A 21,737-nucleotide genomic window follows, 5' to 3' on the forward strand; every position below is an offset into this window, starting at 1 on the left:
TCTAAATTAGCTGTCACTGCTCAAGAAAGATCTTGGCGTAATTGTGGATAGTTCTCTGAAATAATCCACTCAGTGTGCAGCGGCAGTTAAAAAAGCGAACAGAATGTTGGGAATCATCAAGAAAGGGATAGATAATAAGACAGGAAAAAATCATATTGCCTTTATATAAATCCATGGTACAACCACACCTTGATGTGGGTCGCCCCATCTCAAAAAAGAGATATTGGAATTGGAAAAGGTTCAGAAAAGGGCAACAAAAATGATGAGGGGTATGGAACGGCTTCCGTCTGAGGAGAGATTCATAAGACTGGGACTTTTTAGCTTGTAGAAGAGGTGGCTAAGAGGGGATATGATAGAGGTCTGTAAAATCATGAGTGGTATAGAGAAAGTAAATAAGGAAGTGTTTACTCCTTCTCATAATACAAGAACAAGGGGCCACCAAATGAAATTAATAGGTAGCAGGTTTAAAACACACACTTTTTTTTTTCCCCACACAACACACTGTCAAACGGTGGAACTCTTTGCCAGCAGCTGTTGTGAAGGCCAAGACTATAACGGGGTTCAAAAGGGAGCTAGCTAGATTCATGGAGGATAGGTCCATCAATGGCTACTAGCCAGGATGGGTAGGAATGGTGTCCCTAGCCTCTGTTTGTCAGAAGCTGGGATGGGGTGACAGGACATGGATCACTTGATGATAACCTGCCTGTTCATGCCCTTTGGGGCATCTGCCATTGGCCACTGTCAGAGGACAGGATACTGGGCTTGATGGACCTTTGGTCTGACCCAGTATGGCGGCCGTTATGCTCAAAATGCAGGTGCTTTAGTAGAATGGACTCTGCATCTCAGCTGTACTAAGCACTCCAATTCGGGCGCTATACCTGGCAGCTCCAAGGAAATGAGGAAAAAGCAACTTGTGTCTCTAAATCTGCATTGCAAAAAATTGATGGCGAAGTGAGAATCTAAGCACTAAGGGCTCAGCAGGTGGAGGGGGGGGAAGGACTCTGTTTGGATCAGGGCTTTACTGATATTGACAAGGTAACAGTGTGATTCAAAAGTCTTTAGGTGACAATCCGTTGAGGCTTCAGGGAGTACATATTGTGTGTGGCAGTTGTGGCATATTTTCCCCGCCCCCTTCTTCATGGACTCCTATCAGCTCTCAAGATAAAATGTCATGTGAGGAGGCTGTGACATCCGTTGTGGAAATGATCTATGTCCTGTGTCTCATAACTGGAGCAAGTGGCGCTTGGTCTAGCGGTTGTGGCTGTAATTGCTAAGTTAATAAACCCACCAAAAAGCTGGTGTGAGGTGACTTCATGGTTCTGCCTTTTTTTAGATTTCATTCTAATGGATTAAAAAGGCAGACCAAGTACCTGTCTGCGCTCTGAGTTCAGAATATTTCAAACAGGCTGAAGTAGGGTGTGTTGTTTCCAAAATAGGTTTTGCAGCGGTCTATTAACGCATTACTTGAGGCTTCAGTCGCATAAGGGCCAGTGATGATACCAGTGGTGTTAAGCTCCCCTCAGCACAGCTGAGAATATATTTTTGCCACTAACTGTAATTGACTGGAGGAGTAGATGCTTCAGATGTGCTTGTTGCCCAGGGCACACACTTGTACAATTTACTAACCGTTTGAGAACTAGCAAATTGCAGTAGCGCTCTTCTTTAGGATGCAGGCACAGCCTGCTTGGGACCTGTCCTGGCAGGCTAGACTTCTTACCAAACATCAGGCTGGCTGTGGAGTGAGTTGTACAATGCAGCAGTAGCTAGAATCTGCTCCTAGGGGGAGAGGAGCGGGGGAGTTAGAGGATTGAGCAGGAATGTAGCTGCTTTGTGGGAATCCCCTGGCCTGTTTGGCTGGAGGGTGATGGGTAGATAATGTATGCCGGGCATAAGTGACCTGTGTGGCTTTGCTCTGCTCGCCCTCTTCCCATGCTAGTGTAAGATTTTTGGATTGTTATAGTCTCTCCTCCTGCAGTGGATTATTGCAGCAGTGCCCCGGTAAACAATACTGTGTTGCAATCTGTTTGTGAGGAGGAGCATCTAGTGCGCTCTTGCCCAAGCCCAGCTCCTCTGCATAAGCTTGGCTACAGCTGATGCCTGCTGTGGAATGCTGGCGGGGTGACCTCCCCAAACCATGCTAGCTGGGAAGGAGTTCTCAGGCCCCTCTGGCTGCCGAAGGCTGGGCATTCCTCTGAGAGGAGGCTCCGTTTAAGTGATGTTATCTGCCAGCTTGGCTCGGAAGACTTGTGGCACAATCTCTTGAGGTATTTATGATTTTCCCCCCTTAGCCTAGTACCAGAGCGCCTCACATGTTTGAGGATAAGCCTAGCAACACCCCAGTCAAGTAGGTCTGTTCCCCGCCCCCCTCAGGGTACAGAGGGGAGCAGAGACACAGACCAAGGGCTAGAGCCTTAAAGGTATGCAGAGGGGGATTTTCAAAAGTGCCTAAGGCTAAATACCTTTAACTCTGCCCTTCAGTCACTTCTCCAAGGTCACACAGGAAGCCTGATGGCAGGGAATTAAACCCAATTGTCCAAGTGTTGCACCCTGACCACTGGACCATCCATGCCCTTCCTTTTCCTCCACAAGGCCAAAGTTCTGGGAGGGTTAAAGATTGGGGGCGGGGGGGGGAACCATGGTGGATGTGTGGGAAGAACAAGGCTAGCTGAAGTGGGACTATACCATTGCCAAGGGCATGGAGCCAAAGTTGCCTGAAAAAATCTGACTTGTCTCTAAAGGAAGTTCCCTTCCACTCCACAGTGAACAGACACCTGCCTATTGTGGAAGAATTTATCATGTGGGGACACACAAGGAAAGGACAAATATGTTGCCCTGAGCAACTGAAATAAGACAGCCACCCTCTGCTCCTGCTGAGTCATAAGCTCTGTTTTGCTGGGCTGCGGCTGTGTTTATACACCAGGGTGTGGTATCCACGGGCAGGTAGCACAGCCTCTGTCTTGGCCCTTGTCTACACATGTTTTATCTCCAAAATGTTTCACCAGTTGTGCTGAACCTGTGTGTATGGGGGGAAGGGGTGCAGGGAGAGTTCTGAAGCGTACTCCTAGCACCCCAACAGAGCAGCAAATTCAGTAGCTGCCCATCCAGAGCTTGGGGATTTTTATCCAGGGATGGGAGCTTAGCTATGCAGCTAGCAGTGACTCCCTAGCATGACTAGGGCTGTAGAAATGCAGCCTCAAGAGGGACTTTCATGGCTTGTTTCCGCTTGGAAAAGCAGAGACTAAGGGAGGATGTGATAGAGGTCTATAAAATCGTGAGTGGTGTGGAGAAAGTAAATAAGGAAAAGTTATTTACTTATTCCCATAATATAAGAATTAGGGGCCACCAAATGAAATTAATGGGCAGCAGGTTTAAAACAAATAAAAGGAAGTTCTTCTTCACACAGCGCACAGTCAACCCATGGAACTCCTTGCCTGAGGAGGTTATGAAGGCTAGGACTATAACAGCGTTTAAAAGAGAACTGGATAAATTCACGGAGGTTAAGTCCATTAATAGCTATTAGCCAGGATGGGTAAGGAATGGTGTCCCTAGCCTCTGTTTGTCAGAGGGTGGCGATGGGTGGCAGGAGAGAGATCACTTGATCATTACCTGTTAGGTTCACTCCCTCTGGGGCACCTGGCATTGGCCACTGTTGGTAGACAGGATACCGGGCTAGATGGACCTTTGGTCTGACTCAGTACGGCCATTCTTATGTTTCTCTCTTCTTAAACCATGTTCCCCTAGGTTTGCAAGTCTCTAGCCTTAAGCCCTCACGATGACTTGAATTTCTCTGGGTGTGGGGAAGGAGGGTGATCTGACACTGGATGAAACTCATGCTGGCATTGGTGAGCTCTGCTCAGGTGGGGAGGCTTTATGCCCATGCCCTAACTGAAAAGCCTTTGGGCACTGCATGAGCAGAGTCTGGGCCTGGAGGGTTTCATCTGCAGCACCTCTTCATGGTTGGGTAATTTGTACACTTAGTAGCTATAGATGTTTCTGAGAGTCTGGCTGGGAGATGGGAATCTAGGTCGGGGTGACCAGACTGAGAAGGAGCCAGAATTTACCAATGTACATTGTCAAAGAGCCATAGTAATATGTCAGCAGCCCTGCCATCAGCTCCCCCCACTCTCACCCGGTGTCTCCTGCCCACCACAATCACCTGTTTCATGGCATGCAAGAGGCTCTGGGGGTGGACAGCAAGAGCCGTGGGAAGGGGTGGAGTGGGGTCAGGACCTGGGGCGGAGCTCGGGGTTGAGCAGTGTGCAAATGTACCAGGGGTGCTCTTGTAGCTCCGGCCCCAGAGTTGGCACCTATGCAAGGAGCTGCATATTAACTTCTGAAGAGCCGCATGTGGTTCCAGAGCCACAGGTTGGCCACCTCTGGTCCAGATGTTGGTTTCAGGGTTACCACAGGGAAGGTCTGGATTTTGTTTCTGTACTGTTGGTAGAACTTTGTCAGGAGCCCTGACAGCTTAGGGAGGCTTGTCCTGTCAGTCAGACGCTGAGTGCAAATATTTCCTTCTAAGAAGCATCTCTGAGATGCTAAGGCAGGATAGATGTGTGTTCACTGAATGTCATAACCTGTAATGTTGGCATATTAGAAAAGTGGGTCATGGACTGGATTTCAAGGAATGTCTCTTCTGGCCTCAATTTAAGTGCAAGTATGTGCATTTGGTGTCTGTAAGGGAGCAACTGGGACTGGCATTCTGCTCTGAGTATGTTTAGAGTACAGGCCTCTGGCTGGGGTGGGGGAAATGGGGTATCCTTAGGGGTGCCCATAAAAGTGGGGAAATAGAAAGATGCCTCGCTACTGGATTTCAGCCTAGTTAAATGCTGCCTTGTCAGGCTGAAGTTCCATTCAGCTACTACCTATCTCTTCCCAGTTCAAAGCTTCCCCATGGCATGAAAGTAGAACAGTTTTTTTCTGGGGGGCCACTCAAACTCTGCTTGTAGGAGCAGAGAAAAGCAACTGCAGCCCGTGCAGCTGTGCCATGGGGAGGGGAGCTGATCCCAGGTGCCCCCAAGGGGGGCGAGGGTTCCCCTGCCAGGTTTCAAGTAGCTCTGTCTCTGCCCAACCATATGAGCTCAGGGAAGAAATTTGCTGCAAGGGGTGCATCCATACCTCTAGCCAGTGGGAGCAGAGGCAAGCACCAGGAGCAGGGACCCTTGGGTTGCTGAGTTTTATCTTTAGCACTCCTTTTCTGTTCTTCTAGACAATCTGTTCGCTCTATCTCCCTCCCTCACTTGCTTCACTGCAGCCTAGCTCCCTTCATGCTCCCCTCCCCCTGCTTTTCTTTATTTCCTCATGGCCTTTCTCCCCTCCCATTAATGTGCCTTCTCCCTTTTGTCTCTCTGATTAGCAAACTCCCTCCCAGTAACAGCCCTCCTTGGCACAAAATTAAAGATGGCACTAACATGGAGCTTGGAAACCATTGTTCACGCTGCCTGTAAATTATAGCCTCCTGCTTTGCCTAGTGTATTTGTATTGTAAACTCGTCATGGTTAGGGACTATTTCATACTGTGCAACCACAATACTAACAACCATACCTCTTTTTTTCCTCTTCCTGTTAGTATGTAAAGATGCCTGGTCTCCCTGATGTGAACCCAGGGTCCTAGGCTGGTAGGAACATTTGATCTAATCTCTGCCTTGAAAAGTCTCTCAGAAAGATCCTGTGTCAGCTGAAGGAGCCATTGAGTTCCAGAAAAGAGGCTCGGACCTGATGCTCTGAAGAACATCCTATCTGAGGAGAAGAATCATGTGCTGTTAGAATTGCAAGGGTCTCCCATTAACTGTTCTCTTGTTTGTTTGCAGTTCTGGCATAAAGCATGTTTCCACTGCGAGACCTGCAAGATGACCCTAAACATGAAAAACTACAAGGGCTATGAGAAGAAGCCGTATTGCAATGCGTAAGTCTCTGCTCCTCATTCTAATAACGCCTTTGAGAGTGCCATGCTGGAAGTGTCATTCAGGGGCTGTGCTGGCTCTGCAAAACTTTGTAGGACTTGGTTTCTGGCTACCTTGAACGTTGCTTAGACACTTCCTAGCTGCCAGGAAGTTCCAGCTGATGCCGGCAGATGCAGGGGACATTCATGGCTAAGGTCTCTTGATGCTGGAAGTCACTTCCCCGTTGCGCCCACAGAATGCTTGCACCAAAAGCCATTCCTGATGCCCCCGCTCTTATTTGAGGGGGATGAGGGTTAGAGACCGGTCCCATCTCAAAGTTTTTTATAAACTGACATTGTCAAAGATGCACAACTTGACACAAGAGAGATTATCATCTGTACCACAGTGGGGCACTCCAGACAGGAAAGCAAACCTCCCCTCTGACTTAAATGCCAAGTCAAGACCTCTGAACAGGGTAGCTCTAACTTGGGGGAATGTGTTTGAACCCTCTCCCATGTATCACAAGGATGCACTGTGCTGATCTTTGTGGTGTTTGCAAAACGCCTTCAGGGAAGGAGTCTGGACCGTGCTGAGCTGGGGGAGGGAAATAACCCCTTTATATGCAAAGAATAAGGATGGTTGGGTGCTGGTCAGGGTCTTGAGAGATCCAGTTTCAATTCCCTGCACTGCCATAGGCTTCCTGTGACCTTTGGCAAGTCACTTAATTTGCCTATTTGTAAAATGAGGAGGAAAATAGCACTCCCCTACTTAACAAGGATGTCATAAGTCCACCAGAGTCAGGTGTTCAGATACTGTGGTAACAGGGACTGAAAGTACCTGGGAGAGATAAAAGGGGCAGCGAGGCTACAAAGGAGCGAGAGCAGAGAGGTGCTTGAACCGTGTGTGCTCTCACAAGAAACTCATTTTAAGCATCTTTCTAGCACCAGGGCTTTCTTCAAATACACAAATTCCACCCCCTCAATCTGAGGCCATTCAGTTCACTGTCCCTTCTGGATTGGCACAAGGTTAGCTTTCTGATTGGTCATCACTGCTTACTCTCAATCCTTCTGCTGTCAAAAAGGACTTTCCATTCCTCTTCCTGTAGTCATGCCACTTAATTCAGTAGGCAGGGAGTGTTGTCTTCCTCTTAAGAGGCCTTGAGTACAGGATGCTTCATAATGGAACACTAGCAAGCGTTAACACTTCCGGTGCTTAATCTTCACGGTATCTTACAAGTGATTAATCTCTTGGATCAAAACACAAAGTGAACCCTTTTGTGAAACCCTGTTTAAAGTTCTACTGTAAACCACTTTTCCTGTTCATAATCCTCAATCTCCCTTTGTCTTGGATTTTTAAATCTCTGCAGGGGAGAGTGAAACTGGTGCTTCAGTGTGCAAAAGCTAAATGAATAGAGACAAATCAGTTTAATGTCTAAGGTTATAGTGGTAGCAATATACAGCTGGCTCCTGCATCATTGGGGCCAATCTTACTCCCATTGAATTCATAGGTAGGAATTTGACTGTTAATTTGACATGTCTCTCTAATGACTATAAAGCAGCTTGTACTATGGGATTTTTCATTGCTGCTTTACATATACCAAGTAATTCTCTTTCTAAGAGCTGTTAAGCTAATACTGCTTAGAATTTGTGTAGCTTGTTCCATTTACCAAATACGTTAATCCTGATTATAAAGTAAGTATTCTTCTCTCCCCCCCCACAAGCTATCAAATGGGGTTAGGGTAGAACTGAGGTGCAGGCCTTGCTACACCAGGTGTGCTGTCAAGCTTCCTGCTGCTGTTGCTCCTCTAACATAATGCTTCCCCGACTACTGACAACCCCGTGGACTCTAGCAATGAGGAAAATCTTTGCCAAAAGTGTTTGGCAACAGCCAGAGGTTAAGTGACTTGCTCAAGGCCACAGGAGTTGGTGTTAGAACTAGGAGTGGACCACTGCAGTTCCTGGCTCCCAGGCACGTTGAGCATGATCTCTAGAGGTTCTGATTATCTGAGATGCATTGCTACAGTGAGGTGAGGAAATGAGTCACTCTGCTACTTAACTCTCTCCGGCTATGCACAGGTCATGTCCCTGGCACCTTCCACCTCTGGCTCTAACATGTAGGCAGAACAGGAAACTTCTGTAGCACCAATATGTTTCATTTCTGCAGGCCAAAGAAAATATTTATTGCCAGCCCTGGATGTTGGCTGTTCAATGCCATCAAATCTGGGTCCTGCAGGCTCTTATCTTGAATTTCTGTTACTGATTTTAACACAGGCCACATCAGTGACCTAGCTGTGAGTTGGAGATCTTGCTGGTAAGCTGGAAGGCTCTAGGTTGTCGCAGGCACACAGGACAGGATGTGTGTTCAGCAGTGGACATGCCTGCTGGATCTCAGCACTGAGTTTCATCCCAAACATCTTGTCTCTGGCTAGAGAAGCTGGATGCTCATATAATGAGATCCTGGATGGCTAGCTGCTCTACAGAGCTACGTTTTGACAAGCTAGTTCCAAACGGCAGAAAGATGATTGAGGCTTATGCCTAAACTGGTGTAGAAATGGATGTTGACTTGGATTCAAGGGTTGTGTGCTTGTTGCGTGTCTCCAATGAGCGTCCTCCCCCAGTCTTTTGCCAGGTCTCTTTCATGGGCGGGGACATTTCAGAGAAGCCACAAAAGAAAACTGGGTAGGACCTCCCCACTTTTTATTTGGTGTCAGTGCAGCATTGTGACGAGCTGGGCGCTTTCCAGCACAATGCAGTACAAGATACAGGATCCTGCAAGTCTTTTTTACAAGACCTCAAAGCAATGAATAGTTCGTTCCTTCGGATCAAAGACCGAATAGTCCCCACTTCTAGGGCTGAGCCCAACCCTGACCCTTGGGGTCTAGAGGCCTAGTGTGTGATCATCTTGCCACTGATTTCATGGCCTCCCAGAACTCTTCTTGAAGAAGTGCTGTGGCTAGGAAGAGTCCTAGCTCTGCTGGTGGGGACTGATCAGCTCAGATGAGGGTCTGCTTTCTGGGAGTCCCTGTGTGCATGATTCAAAGACAGACATGGGTCTAGCCAAACCTCAAAAGGTAAATGCTGTTGTCTAGGGTTAACTGATCTTTCAAGGCTGATATCCTCTGTCTTAAACACATGGAAGCCATTCTGTCTCCTGGCGTGGTTTTTTTTTTTTTTTTTTTTTTTTTTTTTTTTTGTGGGGTTGGGGGAGGGAGGCAGGGAATGGAAGGTGAGAACCAGAGCCTGCACCTGGAGTGCTTCTCTCTAGCTCCAAGCAGAAGGAAGGGCCCAGAGTCCTCTCACTCTGCCTTCAGTGAAAGGGAAGTGGGGATAATAGTGGGAAATTCCTGAGATTCCAAGGAGTGTGCGCAACCCTCTTGAGCAGAAAGGGTTGCGAAACTGAGTTCCCTGTGATGCAGAGTTGCTATCTTAACCCTTTGGTGACCTGAGGAGATGGTCTCTGGAGAAGAAGCAGCTTTCTGTCCATCAGGGATGGATGCAGAGGCTTGAACAAAGCAATTAACTGTCCTACATCTTTTACTTCAAGCTCAAAGAACCTTTGTCTCTGTCCTGTGTGGCTGGGTTCCATTTGGGAGCCCCACATCAGACAGCTGTTCCATCACGGCCCAAGAGATTCCTGTAAACACCTGAACTCCTGGTTGCTTTAAATGCTCCGAAGTTTGCCCTAGGGCTGTTCTGGGTTGCCAGTGACTAGGCAGCATGACACATGGGGACAGCACATGGTGACTGACTTGGTAACTTGCAGAATCTATCCCCTTCCTTCTGACTCTGGCCTTCAACTCTGAGGCTGGTGCCCCTCACCTGTCATAATGTCTATCTTATTGATTGGGGTAATGGGAATCTGCACTAGTCAGACCAGGGTTCAATTCTCTGTTCCACCCCAAATGTGTCTTTGATCAGGTCACTTAATCTCTGCCTCCAGTCATGTGTCTGTAAAATGGGGTTCATATCTCACCAGGGTGTTGAGGATCAATGCATAAGAATTGAGATGACTGGATACAATGGTAATGTAAGACCTAAGTACCAGAGAGGTGACAGAAGCAACCCATGTCTAAGGCACCAATCACCACAGAATCTGGGCTCCAGCCCTTTACATCTTAGTCTTACATTTCGTTCAGCTGTTTTGTTTCCTGCTTTCACTTTCTCCCTTTAATGTCCCTTTAGCTGGAGCCAAGTGGCTTTCTCAGGGTGCTCTGGGGAGGAGAAGGAGGAGGGAGTGGCCAGGGAAGGTGAGCTTTGCCTCCATATGACCCTGTCTCTGGCACTGGGAGAGCCCAGATGGGACCCACCCTTTCTAAACAGCCTCCACCAATGATAAGCTGTTCCCTTTGTGGCTCTAGATCTTCCAAAAGGAAGAAAAGCAACCGTCAAGGAGAGGCTGCTTTTTCCAAGCATGCCTTAACATAGGCTCTCCTCTGTCTCTGGGCTGGCCTCTGGCCAGCCCCTAAGCCTCCCTCTTCAAGAAAGCAAGGAGGAAGCCCAGCCTTCTTCCTACTGCTATCTGACATTGCCCCGTAATAAATCTGTACGCAGCCTTCCAAGAAAGCTTGGCTGTTTAACACTGCCCTCTGACTCTTCCCCTCCCCCTCCCCACAGCGATGGAGGCTCGTGCTTCCACTTTGTTTTATTTTCCCAGCACATTTGAGTGTCTTTTAAAAAAAAAAAACAAAAAAAACCACCCAACCTCCTTTGTTAAATCTTTCTCCATTGACTTCTGATACAAAGTACCAGAGCAACTGACAAAAGCTGTTCATTGTTGGCAGGTTTGGCCGATCCTATGTTATTCTGTAGTGTCTCATGCAAATTGGGTGCCAAAAAGCTCTGTAGATTTAAATACCGTAACAAAAATGGAAGAGGCATAGGCTGGGGCGGGATTTCAGCTGTAATTTTGAAGTAAGATCCAGAAATGCTTTTTTGGATAGCAAGAGCTGCAGAGAAGGCTCTTGTCAACAAGGCTGAATATATGCCATGGGTCTAACCATGTCCAGGTAAGCAGAGTAAGATCAGGTCTCTCAGGAAGATTGAAGCAAGACCCTGAGTGGTAGCTTCAGACAAGTTAGACATGTTACCCCGACTCCTGAAACGCATTGGGAGCCAGTGGCATTATTGGACTGAGTGTAGTCAGCTACTCGGCCCATATAATATCAAGTGGGTAGCAGAACTCCCTCTGCTGAGCTGGGACTTGGGCACTAAGCTCTGCAGTTCCTGCTGTCCTTAGCAACCAAGGCCTGAATTTGCATGGCATCTGCAGTGACACTAGTGTCCTATCCCCTCTTATCCGGCACATCCCAAAGCTCTGTGCAGAAGACCTAGCAATTTCAGGTAGCTCATACTTATTCTCAGTACGTAGGCTTGGTGTCACTGCAGCATAAGGCCCGGCTTAAATCTGCCACGATGGGTATTCTGCTGGGGCTGTTGTATTGGCTGCAGTTTTCCACCTTGAGCCTCTTAAATTCCCTCCGCTCCCAGCAGTGGAACTAGGGTGATCAGATGTCCCAACTTTTATAGGGACAATCCCGATATTTGGGGCTTTTTCTTATATAGGCTCCTGTTACCCCCACCCCATCCCAATTTTTCACACTTGCTGTCTGGTCACCCTAAGTGGAACTGACTTCTCTGGTCAAACCTCTAAAGAGCTGCGCAGCTTTAAAGCTTGTTTGAGGTCTCAGATGTGTATATTTAACCCTGTAAAGTAGACTGAAGAATCAGCATCCCCTCCCTGGAGTTCCTGTCAGCACTGCTTGCTGCAACGTGGTAAGGAGGGGTTAGTAATTTTTGGAAGTCCACCCATCGACCTCCATCACTGGGTGCATGTGATCCTACACTGATGTTGTATGAATGTGTGTGTGTTCTGTCACAGTCCAGGGAAAGACAGAGTTCCTTCCTCTGACAACACCATTCAAGGCAAGACACCACCTCTGCAGGGCTGCCCAAAGGATTCAGGGTGCCTGAGGCAAAGCAATTTCAGGGGCCCCTTCCATTTAAAAAAAAAAAGTTGCAATACTATAGAATACTATATTCTTGGGGGGGCCCTGCAGGGCCTGGGACAAATTGCCCGCACACGCACACAGCCCTGCACCTCTGAGGGTGGGAAGAGCATCTTAACTCTACAAAAGAGACTAGGCCAGGTCCTGATCTTGGTTGAAGTTAGTGGTGCAAATGTGTGCTTACGCTGGTATAACAGGCTAAGCAATCTCCTTTACATCAGACCTGGCCAGAGGCCCAATGCAAACATGCATCCACCAGGGTAGAGTCTGCCTGCCTGAATGTGGCTAATCAGAGGGGTTGTCTGTCTCTGCCTTGTACGCACCCCACAGAGCTAGCTGCTTTTATTTCTTGGATGCCGTGGAATAGCTGGCAGGAAGTGAATGGCCTAGTTACTCAGCAATTTCCCCCCAGGGAAGAGGATGCAGCAGTTCTCTCTGCAGACCAGCCTTCTTAAAAGGGCAGCATCCTTTGTTTGTTTGAGCTTGCACAGGGGAGATTGCTCTGTCGCTGATACTGCTTCTGTTTGCTGTCATGTTCACTGTCACCGCAGTCGTCCTCCTGTGCTGAGCACTCAAAGGAGAACCTAGCACTGGACTGCTCTACTTATTCTGGTCTTGGCCTCCCCTCCCCCCCATACCACACCAAACAAGCTATTTCTCGCCCACAAGGAGCTCAGGATGTGTGCACTTGGTATATGCTACCCAAGGTGTTGTGGAGAGCTGTGTCACTCCTGCTGCACTTGCCTGATCTGTTTCTTTGGGGCTCCAACCCTTTGCAAAGAACAAAGTGGGGCTACCCTATGTAGTATCTCTCGGCTCTTCCAGGGCAGGGTGGGAAACTGAAACCTTGTCACTTCACTGCAGAATCTAGCTACCCTTGCTGCACAATACACAGAGCCAGCGGTTGCTTATGGTTGCTGGGGAATCAACCTAGGCAGGACTCCAGGGCCGCAATAACACTGCATCAAGCAATTGACCAGTGTCCTTATTGCTGAAACTTGCTTTGATTCCAGGGAACAACTGCAAAGACTTGACTGAGATTCCCTCTCAAGAAAATCGCAAATTTGGTAATTTTCTTTCCATTCAGAGCGAACTGGCTGTTACCTCTTGGGCCAACTTCTCTCTTGGAAAAAGTTAGTAAGTGGCAGGCAAAAGCAGAACCGCTTTGAGTTTCAAAACAAGCCAACAGTCTTTGTTCTTGGCACTCCTAATCGCTCCATCTGGTAGCAGCATATTACACGAAAGTGACCCTTCCAAGCTGGGGGTGGGGAGGCAGGGAGGAATTGTGCGGCTGGGACAGAGTCCAGGTGTTTATGCGATGCCTTTTTGCCGAGTTCCTGGATCAGAGTAACTGTCTCTCTGTAGTCATGTACACAGCTTTGCATAGCCACGTGGCTCAGAACAAATGCTCTCTGTCTTCTTGCAAATGGGAGCTGGCACTTCCATTTGCTGCTGTGGGGGAAAGGACCTCGATACACCTGGCTCTGTGTGTGTGAGGTGGCAGAGTACTGGAAGGATACAAACAAGAACAGATTTCCCCCCCCCCCTCCTCTTGCAGCAAAAGCTCAGGGTGGGGGTTTTCTGGTGTAGTAGCTTCAGGGTGGAGGGGAGAGGTGGCAGTCGGATGCGCTTCTAAATGAATCTGTGGGCTGAATTAGTGGTTAGGAGCTTCTGGGATTGGCTTTATAGAAGTCTCGGAATGATTTTCTCTGGTTGAAGCCCATGAGTGCTCTCTCTCAATGGAGCCAAGACTTCTCACAGATAAAGCCATTGGCCCCAGCTGCCAGACCCATTAGTTCTCTGCACAGTGGGTGCCACCTGGAGGACTGGCTCTGTGCCTCATGCTTGTCCTCCTTGGCATCGATGCATTTAACCTCCCTGCATAATGAGGGGGGGCTTGGGCTTACCCATCTCTGTGGGAAGAAACTTGAAAGCTGAAGCGGAGTTGGCCTGGGATCTTGACTGACATAACAGTGGTGGTTGTCAGAGGCCCTTGTTCTGTCTCCTGCTCAATAACCTCCCTTAGCAGATCTGTTTCTCTTTTGTGGGGCATCTAATCACCTGAGTCACTAATGCAGCTGGCTGCTATCTAAAGGACATTGTTGAAATGCAATAAGGCAGCACTGGAAGCCCAGCATGTCTTGCGGGTTGCTTTGCACCCCAGTCGCTCCCTGGCTTTGGTGGGGCGAGACTGTTCTGCCAGCCCTATGGTGGCCTTGCCCAAGAGATTATGGCCTAACGTGTTGCTGCCGACTCCTCAGAGGGAGAGTGTCTCTCATGACACAGTCGGTGCCCTTGGGAGGGGAGCCATGTGCACTTGCTCTAGCAAAAGGAGGGGTGGGGGGGTGGAGAAGTTCAGCAGCCTTCCTCTGCAGGGGGAGAGCTCCCAGGCTGGTAACCTGAGGGCACTGGGCCCATATGTCTATGGCCCATTGGCTCAGCGAGGAGCATGGTGGCAGTTTGAGAAGGCAGCTGAACAAGACTAAGGCATAGCAAAGATTGAGGGGCAGGTTTCACTTTACCCTCCAATCACAAACCCTTTTTTTAATAAAATGAGGATGCGTGAGCTGGCTTGGCTGAGCTCGCTTGTTAGCACAGTACTATGGGATGCTCTGAGCAGCAGCCTTTCTCCTGTCCGTAAGGAGCTCACGGTCTCGGCTTTGCTGATCAGGCACCTTTTCCTGAGGTCCTTGAACACTGACCCAAATCTTGTGAGGTCTCTACTTTCTTGGGCAAGGGGAAACTGAAACACGGTGGCAACTCTCTCCCAAGGCCACACAGCATGTCCGTGGTGGAACTAAGTGCAGGAGACCTGGCAGTTCCTTGTAACCACTCGCAACTCCTCCTCCTCTTGCGGTCTGCCCCTCCCTTCCCCTGGACCCTGCTGAGGTGGGAGAGCATTGGAGTGTGTTGACATTCTAGAGCTTGCTTCACCACCTTGTCCCCACTTGATGCCAAAACAACTCCTGGAAAAATCCAACCTCTTTGCAGCTCCCATTGCGTTCCCATAAGTAACCTCAGAGGCTTGCTGGTGGTGGAGGGGCCCATCGCTCCTGGCTCTGGTCCACCCATTCGCTCAGCTCAGGCTGTTGGCATCTCCCTGTGTGGGGACAACTGGGTGTGTGCAGCGTGATAGTGCCAGTCAGATGATGAAAGGGGAGTGGGGTGAGACTGAGGTTGTGAAGCCCCTTCGTGCAGGCAGTTTTCCTTGGCGTAGTTTGTTGAAGGCCCACCTGGAAGCTGTGGAGGTGAGAACTGACTCCTCATCTGGGCTACCTGTCCTTTCTCCAGGATTATGGAATGCATCCTCCTCTAAAAGGGGGCTGGTCTGTACTCGCTGCAGAGCTGTCTGAGCCACCCTGGCAGAGCCGTGTAGCTCCTGCCTGACTGGGAGGCTCGTGCCCTTTGCCCAGGAGACTAAGGGCCAGGGTTGCCCCTAAACGCATCAGGATCACCGCAGGCTGGGACTCCTGTGGTGTGGTGCCAGCACACTGTCTGCTCCTACCCCAGTGGAAAGTCCCTTGATTTATTTATTTTTTTCTCTTTTCCTAGGGGCAGGAACCAGTCTGAGTAGCCTAGAAAACACTCACTTTCGCTTGACGTGTGTAAGGAAGAATCCTGTTCCGGCCTTAATATTGCTGGATCTGCCACTGATGAACGGGGGGGATTCATTCCCTCGAACAGAGGCACAGGGGCTCCCTGCAGCAGTTAGTGGAGAACATTCTGCTGCAGAATACCCCCTCCTCGTGCCATGGCCCTCGTTCCCAAGAGGGGTGTGTGATGCGGGGGAGGAGGGGTAAAAAGTGGGGATCTTAGTGAGACCCATTGAATGGAGCTTCACTCTCACAACTTCCTAGCTGCCTGTCTCAACTACCTAATTTGAATCCAGTTCCTTAGGCAGGCTGCAAATGGCCACTGCTCTGCTGTACTCATGGAGAGCTGGCGTAGCCACCTCAGCAGCCTCTCCCTAGAATACTTTTGAGGAACTGACGTCCCTTCCCCAAAGCAGCCGCTCCCGGTGCAGCTAGAGGCTCTGCAGCGGGGAGGAGGTGTCTTTAAAAATAAACAGGTTTTCAAAAATAAAGCTTTTTGTTCCCAAGAATTAGAAGCTCTGGAAAGCTCTTTGAAAGGGCGGCTGTGTCTTTCTGCTTTGCCAAAAATCCACAGTCTCTTACTTCCTTTGTTTAACTCTTACTGAAGCCTAAATACAGCTGTGAAAAGGTGACTTGTCGCCTTGGAGAGAAGACACGCTGCATTGCAGGCTGGGGGTTAGATGTTTGTGGATAGTGGGGGAATTAAACCCCACAACCAGGGTGATCATATGGCAAGTGTGAAAAATCAGGACGGGGTGGGGGAGGGTAATAGGAGACTATATAAGAGATTCAAAAATCAGGACTGTCCCTATAAAATCAGGACATCTGGTCACCCTACCCACAACCCTCCTTGCTGTTCAGATCTGACCAAGGCACCAGCCACGCTGGTGTTTAAATCCCATTCCAGCAACTGTGGTTCTACCAACTTTGCTATATGGACCCGTCACGTTAGAACTAGTCATTAATACAATGTTCTAGGCTAGTAGAGGCCATGATGGTAGGAAGAGTCTTAACACTGTCACTTCTCAGCTTGAACAGCGGCATGGACAGCCCAGATACTAAAAGGCATTTAGGCATGTAACTCCCAACTCCCATCTATTTCAATGCGTTAAGTTCCCAAATGCCTTTTGAGAATCTTGGGTGGCAAAACTAAAGTTTCCACCTTTGGGAGACTGCTCCCTGATTTATTCATAGACTTTAAGGTCAGAAGGGACCATTATGATCATCTAGTCTGACCTCCTGCACAACGCAGGCCACAGAATCTCACCCACCCACTTCAATAACTCAGACATAGGTTAGGGGTTTGTTACTGAAGTCCTCGAATTGTCCTCATTGGTCTTAAAAGGCAGGTCTGACCTGAAGAAGGGACAGACCACAAATCTTTTGCCTTGGTGAGAGCAAGCTTGATTTGAACTCAAGTGTTGCAAACTGCCAGTCCTGGGTCTGGGGAAGAAAAAAAAACAACCCAGCCACATCTTCTCTGGTTCATGAGTTGCCAGTAAACCTGACCCAAGAGAAGGGTGAAATTGAGATGGCCACCTCTGCTCAGTGTACTGGAAAGTCTTTTCCTGTAGCCTTAGGAGGTGCTCAATTTACAATCTCTACTTCAGGAGCCTCAGGTCCTGGACTGGAGCTGACTTCTACTGTCAATTTTTGATGGTTCTGTAAGAGCCAGTGTGAATTCCCCCCCTCCCCCCGTGGTGGTGTGAAAGCTAGGAGAAACTGATTGTACCAGGGAAATTGCAAACCTAGCAAGTCAAAGTGCATTTAACAGTACAAAGTAAACAGAAAATGTAGCGATCTCTTCAAGTAATCCTAGGATTTGAAATGAACAGCAGCAAACCAACTTTCATGTTGATAGCACTTTAACAACTCTGCAAGGGCCAGAGTAGAGTCAAAGTGCACTTTCATAGCTCTGACCAGTTTTACTCAACATGATTTAAAAATCGTATATGTACCAGAGTCTTGTCTATACTAGGGCTCCCACTGATGCAGCTGAACTAGTGGTAGCCTCTTACAGACCTCCTACAAAGGTTCCTATAGGGAGTCTTATGGGCTAGGGTGGGATTCTGTAGCAGTCTTGCTTCCTAGGAGGAGATCTTCTTTACTAAGAAAGGAACTTTTCAGGGCAGGGGACTCTCCATATGTGTAGATGTAATACAGACAGCCCACAGAGGGATCTGTGCTGTTTCTTGCTGGGTGCAGAAACCAGAGTTCTCCACGACAACTGCATTGGTCTAATTTCCTGCTTGAGCAGGACCGGCAGCATCTGAAAGCTGGTCAGGTTGGGGATTTTCTTTCCCTGCCAGAGCTGTGTGCTTGTCCTCCCTCCTCCTAGATCTCTGAGCTGATTATGTTGGGTGTGGCTTGCATGGGGTTTGTGGGAGGTTTTTACTCTCTCTCCCATAGTATTTAATCACCCTAGGTCCAGGGGGCCGGATTAAAGGGACTGTTATGCTGTTGGTCCTGAACAACAAGGCTGGAGAAGGAAGATCCTGCTTCGAGAGCACTCAGGCTTTACATGGTCACATGTCTCTCTCTGCCCCACATATTTAAATACCATTCCCTTAATCTGACAGCAGCCCCCTGTGGTGGGGATTTGGGGGGGGGCATCCCATTTGTCAATTCATTCAACTCTAATCAGGCTCAGCAGCTACTGACAACCTCCATCCAAGAGGCCTGAAGTGTGAGGCAAATCCCGCTCTGTCTGTTGGGGCTGTCTCCTTATCAGCAGCACGGATGTTAAAATCTGTCTGCATCTGCATTGCCGCTAAAGCAGTTGTTGAGACACAGGTGTGCACCGGGCTGGGCGGTCATCTCCTATCCTCGCTGCCCCTGCTTTATCTCACTTTGTTCTTAGTGCCCCATGGTTTTGTAGTTACTAGTCCAGAATTGGTGGCATTTCTGAGTGGCGCCAAACAACTTCCGTTCCACGACCCCTGCATGGCTTTCATGCTTGAGACTCAATTCACTACCTCCAGTCCCCTCTTCAGCCTTCGCCCCTTCAGCACACCCAGAGCCTTGGACAAGGGGAAGTCTCTTCCACTTCTCTATGGGCAAAGTGACTTGCTCCGAGGCCACATGCAGTTGATAGTCAGAGCTGAACCCAGGCTTCTGCCTCCATGTCACTCTAGCTGTAAAGTTAATGACTTAAATGGATGTATCAGCTGTGTCTGTCATTGAAAGGTTTAGTATTTTTGTTGAGTTACTATCACTTAGCAGCAGACTCTACACAAACCTCACCTCTGAGAGTGGGTGGGACTAATTACTTCCTTTCAGTTAGTCACAGTGACTAGACTTAAGTTTCCCTGTATTCGCCCTCTCAGCTGCCTGTGTCGAAAAACCTTCCCGGGAAAGTGTTCCTCTTTTTCCATGTAGCAGCAGGGCGGCCTGAGCCCCTGAGCCACAACATCCACATTGCTATTTTTATTGCACTCGCTTGAGCCCTGCTAGCCCAAATCTGTCTATCTGGGCTGGGCAGCTCACTCCTAGCTGCAGTGAAGACCTGCAGAAAGGAACCAGAAGGTTTCTGGTTTGGCTTTTCCTCTTAGGGGATGTCCCCTGCGATCTGAGACATGACTGCAGCACAGTAGATGCATCAGCACAGGTTTCAGTGCAGGCTGTACAAACACACCAGGGGCCCTAGGCATGTACTGGAGTTGCTAGCCTGTGCTGAAGCCTGTCTACGCAGCTATCCTTGGCTGCACTAGTGTGAGTACACCAACCCATGCAGTGCCTTGTATTACAGTCTAGACTTAACCTCAAGGTGAATCTCCCCCTGAATTTCCAAGGTACTCTCACCTGGGTCTTTTATTCTGCTAATCAGGGCAAATATTAGCCAGTTGCCCTCCTGGGGGTGTGAGATGGGGCATCCAGCTCAGTTTAGGTCTGAAAGATTCAGTATCCCAGGAGCCAGGTTTAACTTATGGCCCAGACAGAGGTTAACGGTCTAGCCATGGCATTGCACGGATGCCTAGAAATGGGCCCTGAGAATAGTAGCCTGGCTTATAGATGTGCACTGCTGTTAATCTCGTAGTGCAGTCTCTTTGGAAACTGACTGGATGTGTGGGGGATGCTGCTCCTTTTTCTTAAAGGATATCCGCACGGAGCCTCAAATGCCCAGAAGGAGATGCAGTGGAACATGTTCCATGTGCAACTGGATTGTCTGTGCCGAACTAACTACTTCAGTGCTCAGGAGGGGTTGCTTGCTGTGCATTTGGAAGGGAAAGGCAGGGTCTCTTCCCTCTGGAACATGAATGATGGGGACCTCATCTGCCAAGACTGGGCCTTGCTGATGGGGAAGGCTGGAACAGGGATGCTGGCCGCTACACTCCTTTCTTGGTTTCTGATTTCGGCCCTCTAAGCCAAGGAATACACCATGGTTCGCCGCCGCCCCACCAGGAGACCTCCAATGGCATGTGAGGAAAAACCTGCCTTCCCTGTGAAGCCCCGAAGATGTGTTGAGGGGGGAAGAGAGCAGAACTGTCATTCCCACGCATGCTGCCTTGTGTTCTGTTGCTGAACCAAGACTGCTCACCCTGTGCTTTCTCATTAAGGTTTAATTTATTGCTGCCTGTTTCTGTCGCTGATTCTCATGTATATGAGATGATTCTTTCTGCCTTGTTCCAAGAATACTGGCTCCTGTGTTTATACTGGGAAGCACTGACTTTTGTGAGTGGGTGACTGGCAAGGGCCAATCAGTAACTCCCTGCCTTAGACTCACAAAGGATTTAAATGTCTGTTCTTAATCAGGCAGCCCTTCTGTCTCATGCTTATGATCGTGAGTGCGGTGATGTAAAATCTAGGGAGAAGGCTCAAGTGCTTGCTTATTCTTTTATATCGTCATGTCTGATCCAGCCAGACTGCTTCCCTGGTGGCGTGGGCACTCGCACAGCTTTCTATTCCAGGGCTGCCGGGGCAGTTGGCCCCAGGCCCCCCCCCCCCCCATGAGAGTATAGTATTCTATAGTATTGCAACTTTTTTTTTTATGGAAGGGGGCCCCTGAAATTGCTTTGCCCCCTGTTCTATTCCCGTGTTCAGAGCAGTATTCACTTCTGTCAAACGATGTGTGGCATTTAACCAAGAAAACAGGTAGTCCAGTAGTTGCGCTGCACAGTCCTGAATTCTAATCCTTTCTCCCCTTGGCCTTGGGGCAAACTACGTCATCTCTGCCTTGATTTCCCCACTTACAAAGTGCAGATATTTATCTGCTGCATTAGGTTAACTAGTCCTTGTTGGTAAAGCCCTCTTGAGCATGCAGAATGTTGGGAGGGCTAGCTGCCTTTCTGGAGGCCTGTCTTTAAAAATCCTGGCAGGCACGTCACAAGGGAGATCCTTAGTGGGCTCAGTGTCTCCCTGGGAGAACTGCATGGGAGTCTGAGGTTACAACCAGCAGTGAGTGTCCCATGTTAGGGCTCTCAGACCTGAGAGGGTGACGTATACATAGCAGCTGACCTCTTCTATCCGATTTCTCTGCAAAATATATTGGGGTTGGTGTGAGCTGAATGTACATGCTGCACTTGAACTGCAAATGCCTCTGATGTGCTCTACCAGGAGCTTTAAGATCTGTTTTCAAGCATGTCTTGGTATACAAGCAAAACAAACTGACTTTTTGGGGCTGGGGGTAGAACCCGACTGAAACTGTAAAACGTGCCCTTGAAGTGTGTTTCCTGGTGAAGGAAGGCCCCCTGAATCTCTTAACCAGACCAGCACAGAAAAACCCAAATAAACCAGCTCCTTGAGAAGGATTTAAATGCCCTCACCAGGTAAAAGCTTTTTTTTCAATGCTATGTATCAGAGGGGGAGCTGTGTTAGTCTGGATCTGTAAAAGCAGCAAAGAGTCCTGTGGCACCTTATAGACTAACAGACGTATTGGAGCATGAGCTTTCATGGGTGAATACGACGAAGTGGGTATTCACCCACGAAAGCTCATGCTCCAATACGTCTGTTAGTCTATAAGGTGCCATAGGACTCTTTGCTGCTTTCAATGCTATGACCATCGCTTCTCCCATACCAACACCCTCAGGCCATGGTTGGGAGTTCTGGCTGTCGCATATGAGCATGCCCAGAGCATCGGATGCAGTTACCATAGTAACCTAATGATTAGGCTCTCAGTGCTAGCAGATAGCATGAAGCTCATGGGCCATGACTGAACCATAAATGCAGATCCATTCTTGCCAGTGAGATTTTTACAAACTGCATTTCCCCTTCACGGAACCCATATATCTCACTGCAGTGCAGCAACTTCCTTGGCTGGCCT

At 48.7% G+C, this 21,737-nt stretch overlaps 1 protein-coding gene across 2 annotated transcripts in view; it reads left to right on the forward strand.

The window, feature by feature from the left end:
- Window positions 1-21,737, forward strand: part of LASP1 (LIM and SH3 protein 1) — a 57,149-nt gene that overhangs the window by 2,940 nt on the left and 32,472 nt on the right. For both annotated transcript variants that reach the window (XM_039516635.1, XM_039516636.1), the window contains exon 2: window positions 5,810-5,904. In XM_039516635.1, the coding sequence (XP_039372569.1) occupies window positions 5,810-5,904 (95 nt within the window). The remainder of the gene's footprint in view (window positions 1-5,809; window positions 5,905-21,737) is intronic.

The sequence above is a fragment of the Mauremys reevesii genome, linkage group 27 (assembly GCF_016161935.1).
Source record: "Mauremys reevesii isolate NIE-2019 linkage group 27, ASM1616193v1, whole genome shotgun sequence".
Classification (NCBI taxonomy): domain Eukaryota; kingdom Metazoa; phylum Chordata; order Testudines; family Geoemydidae; genus Mauremys; species Mauremys reevesii.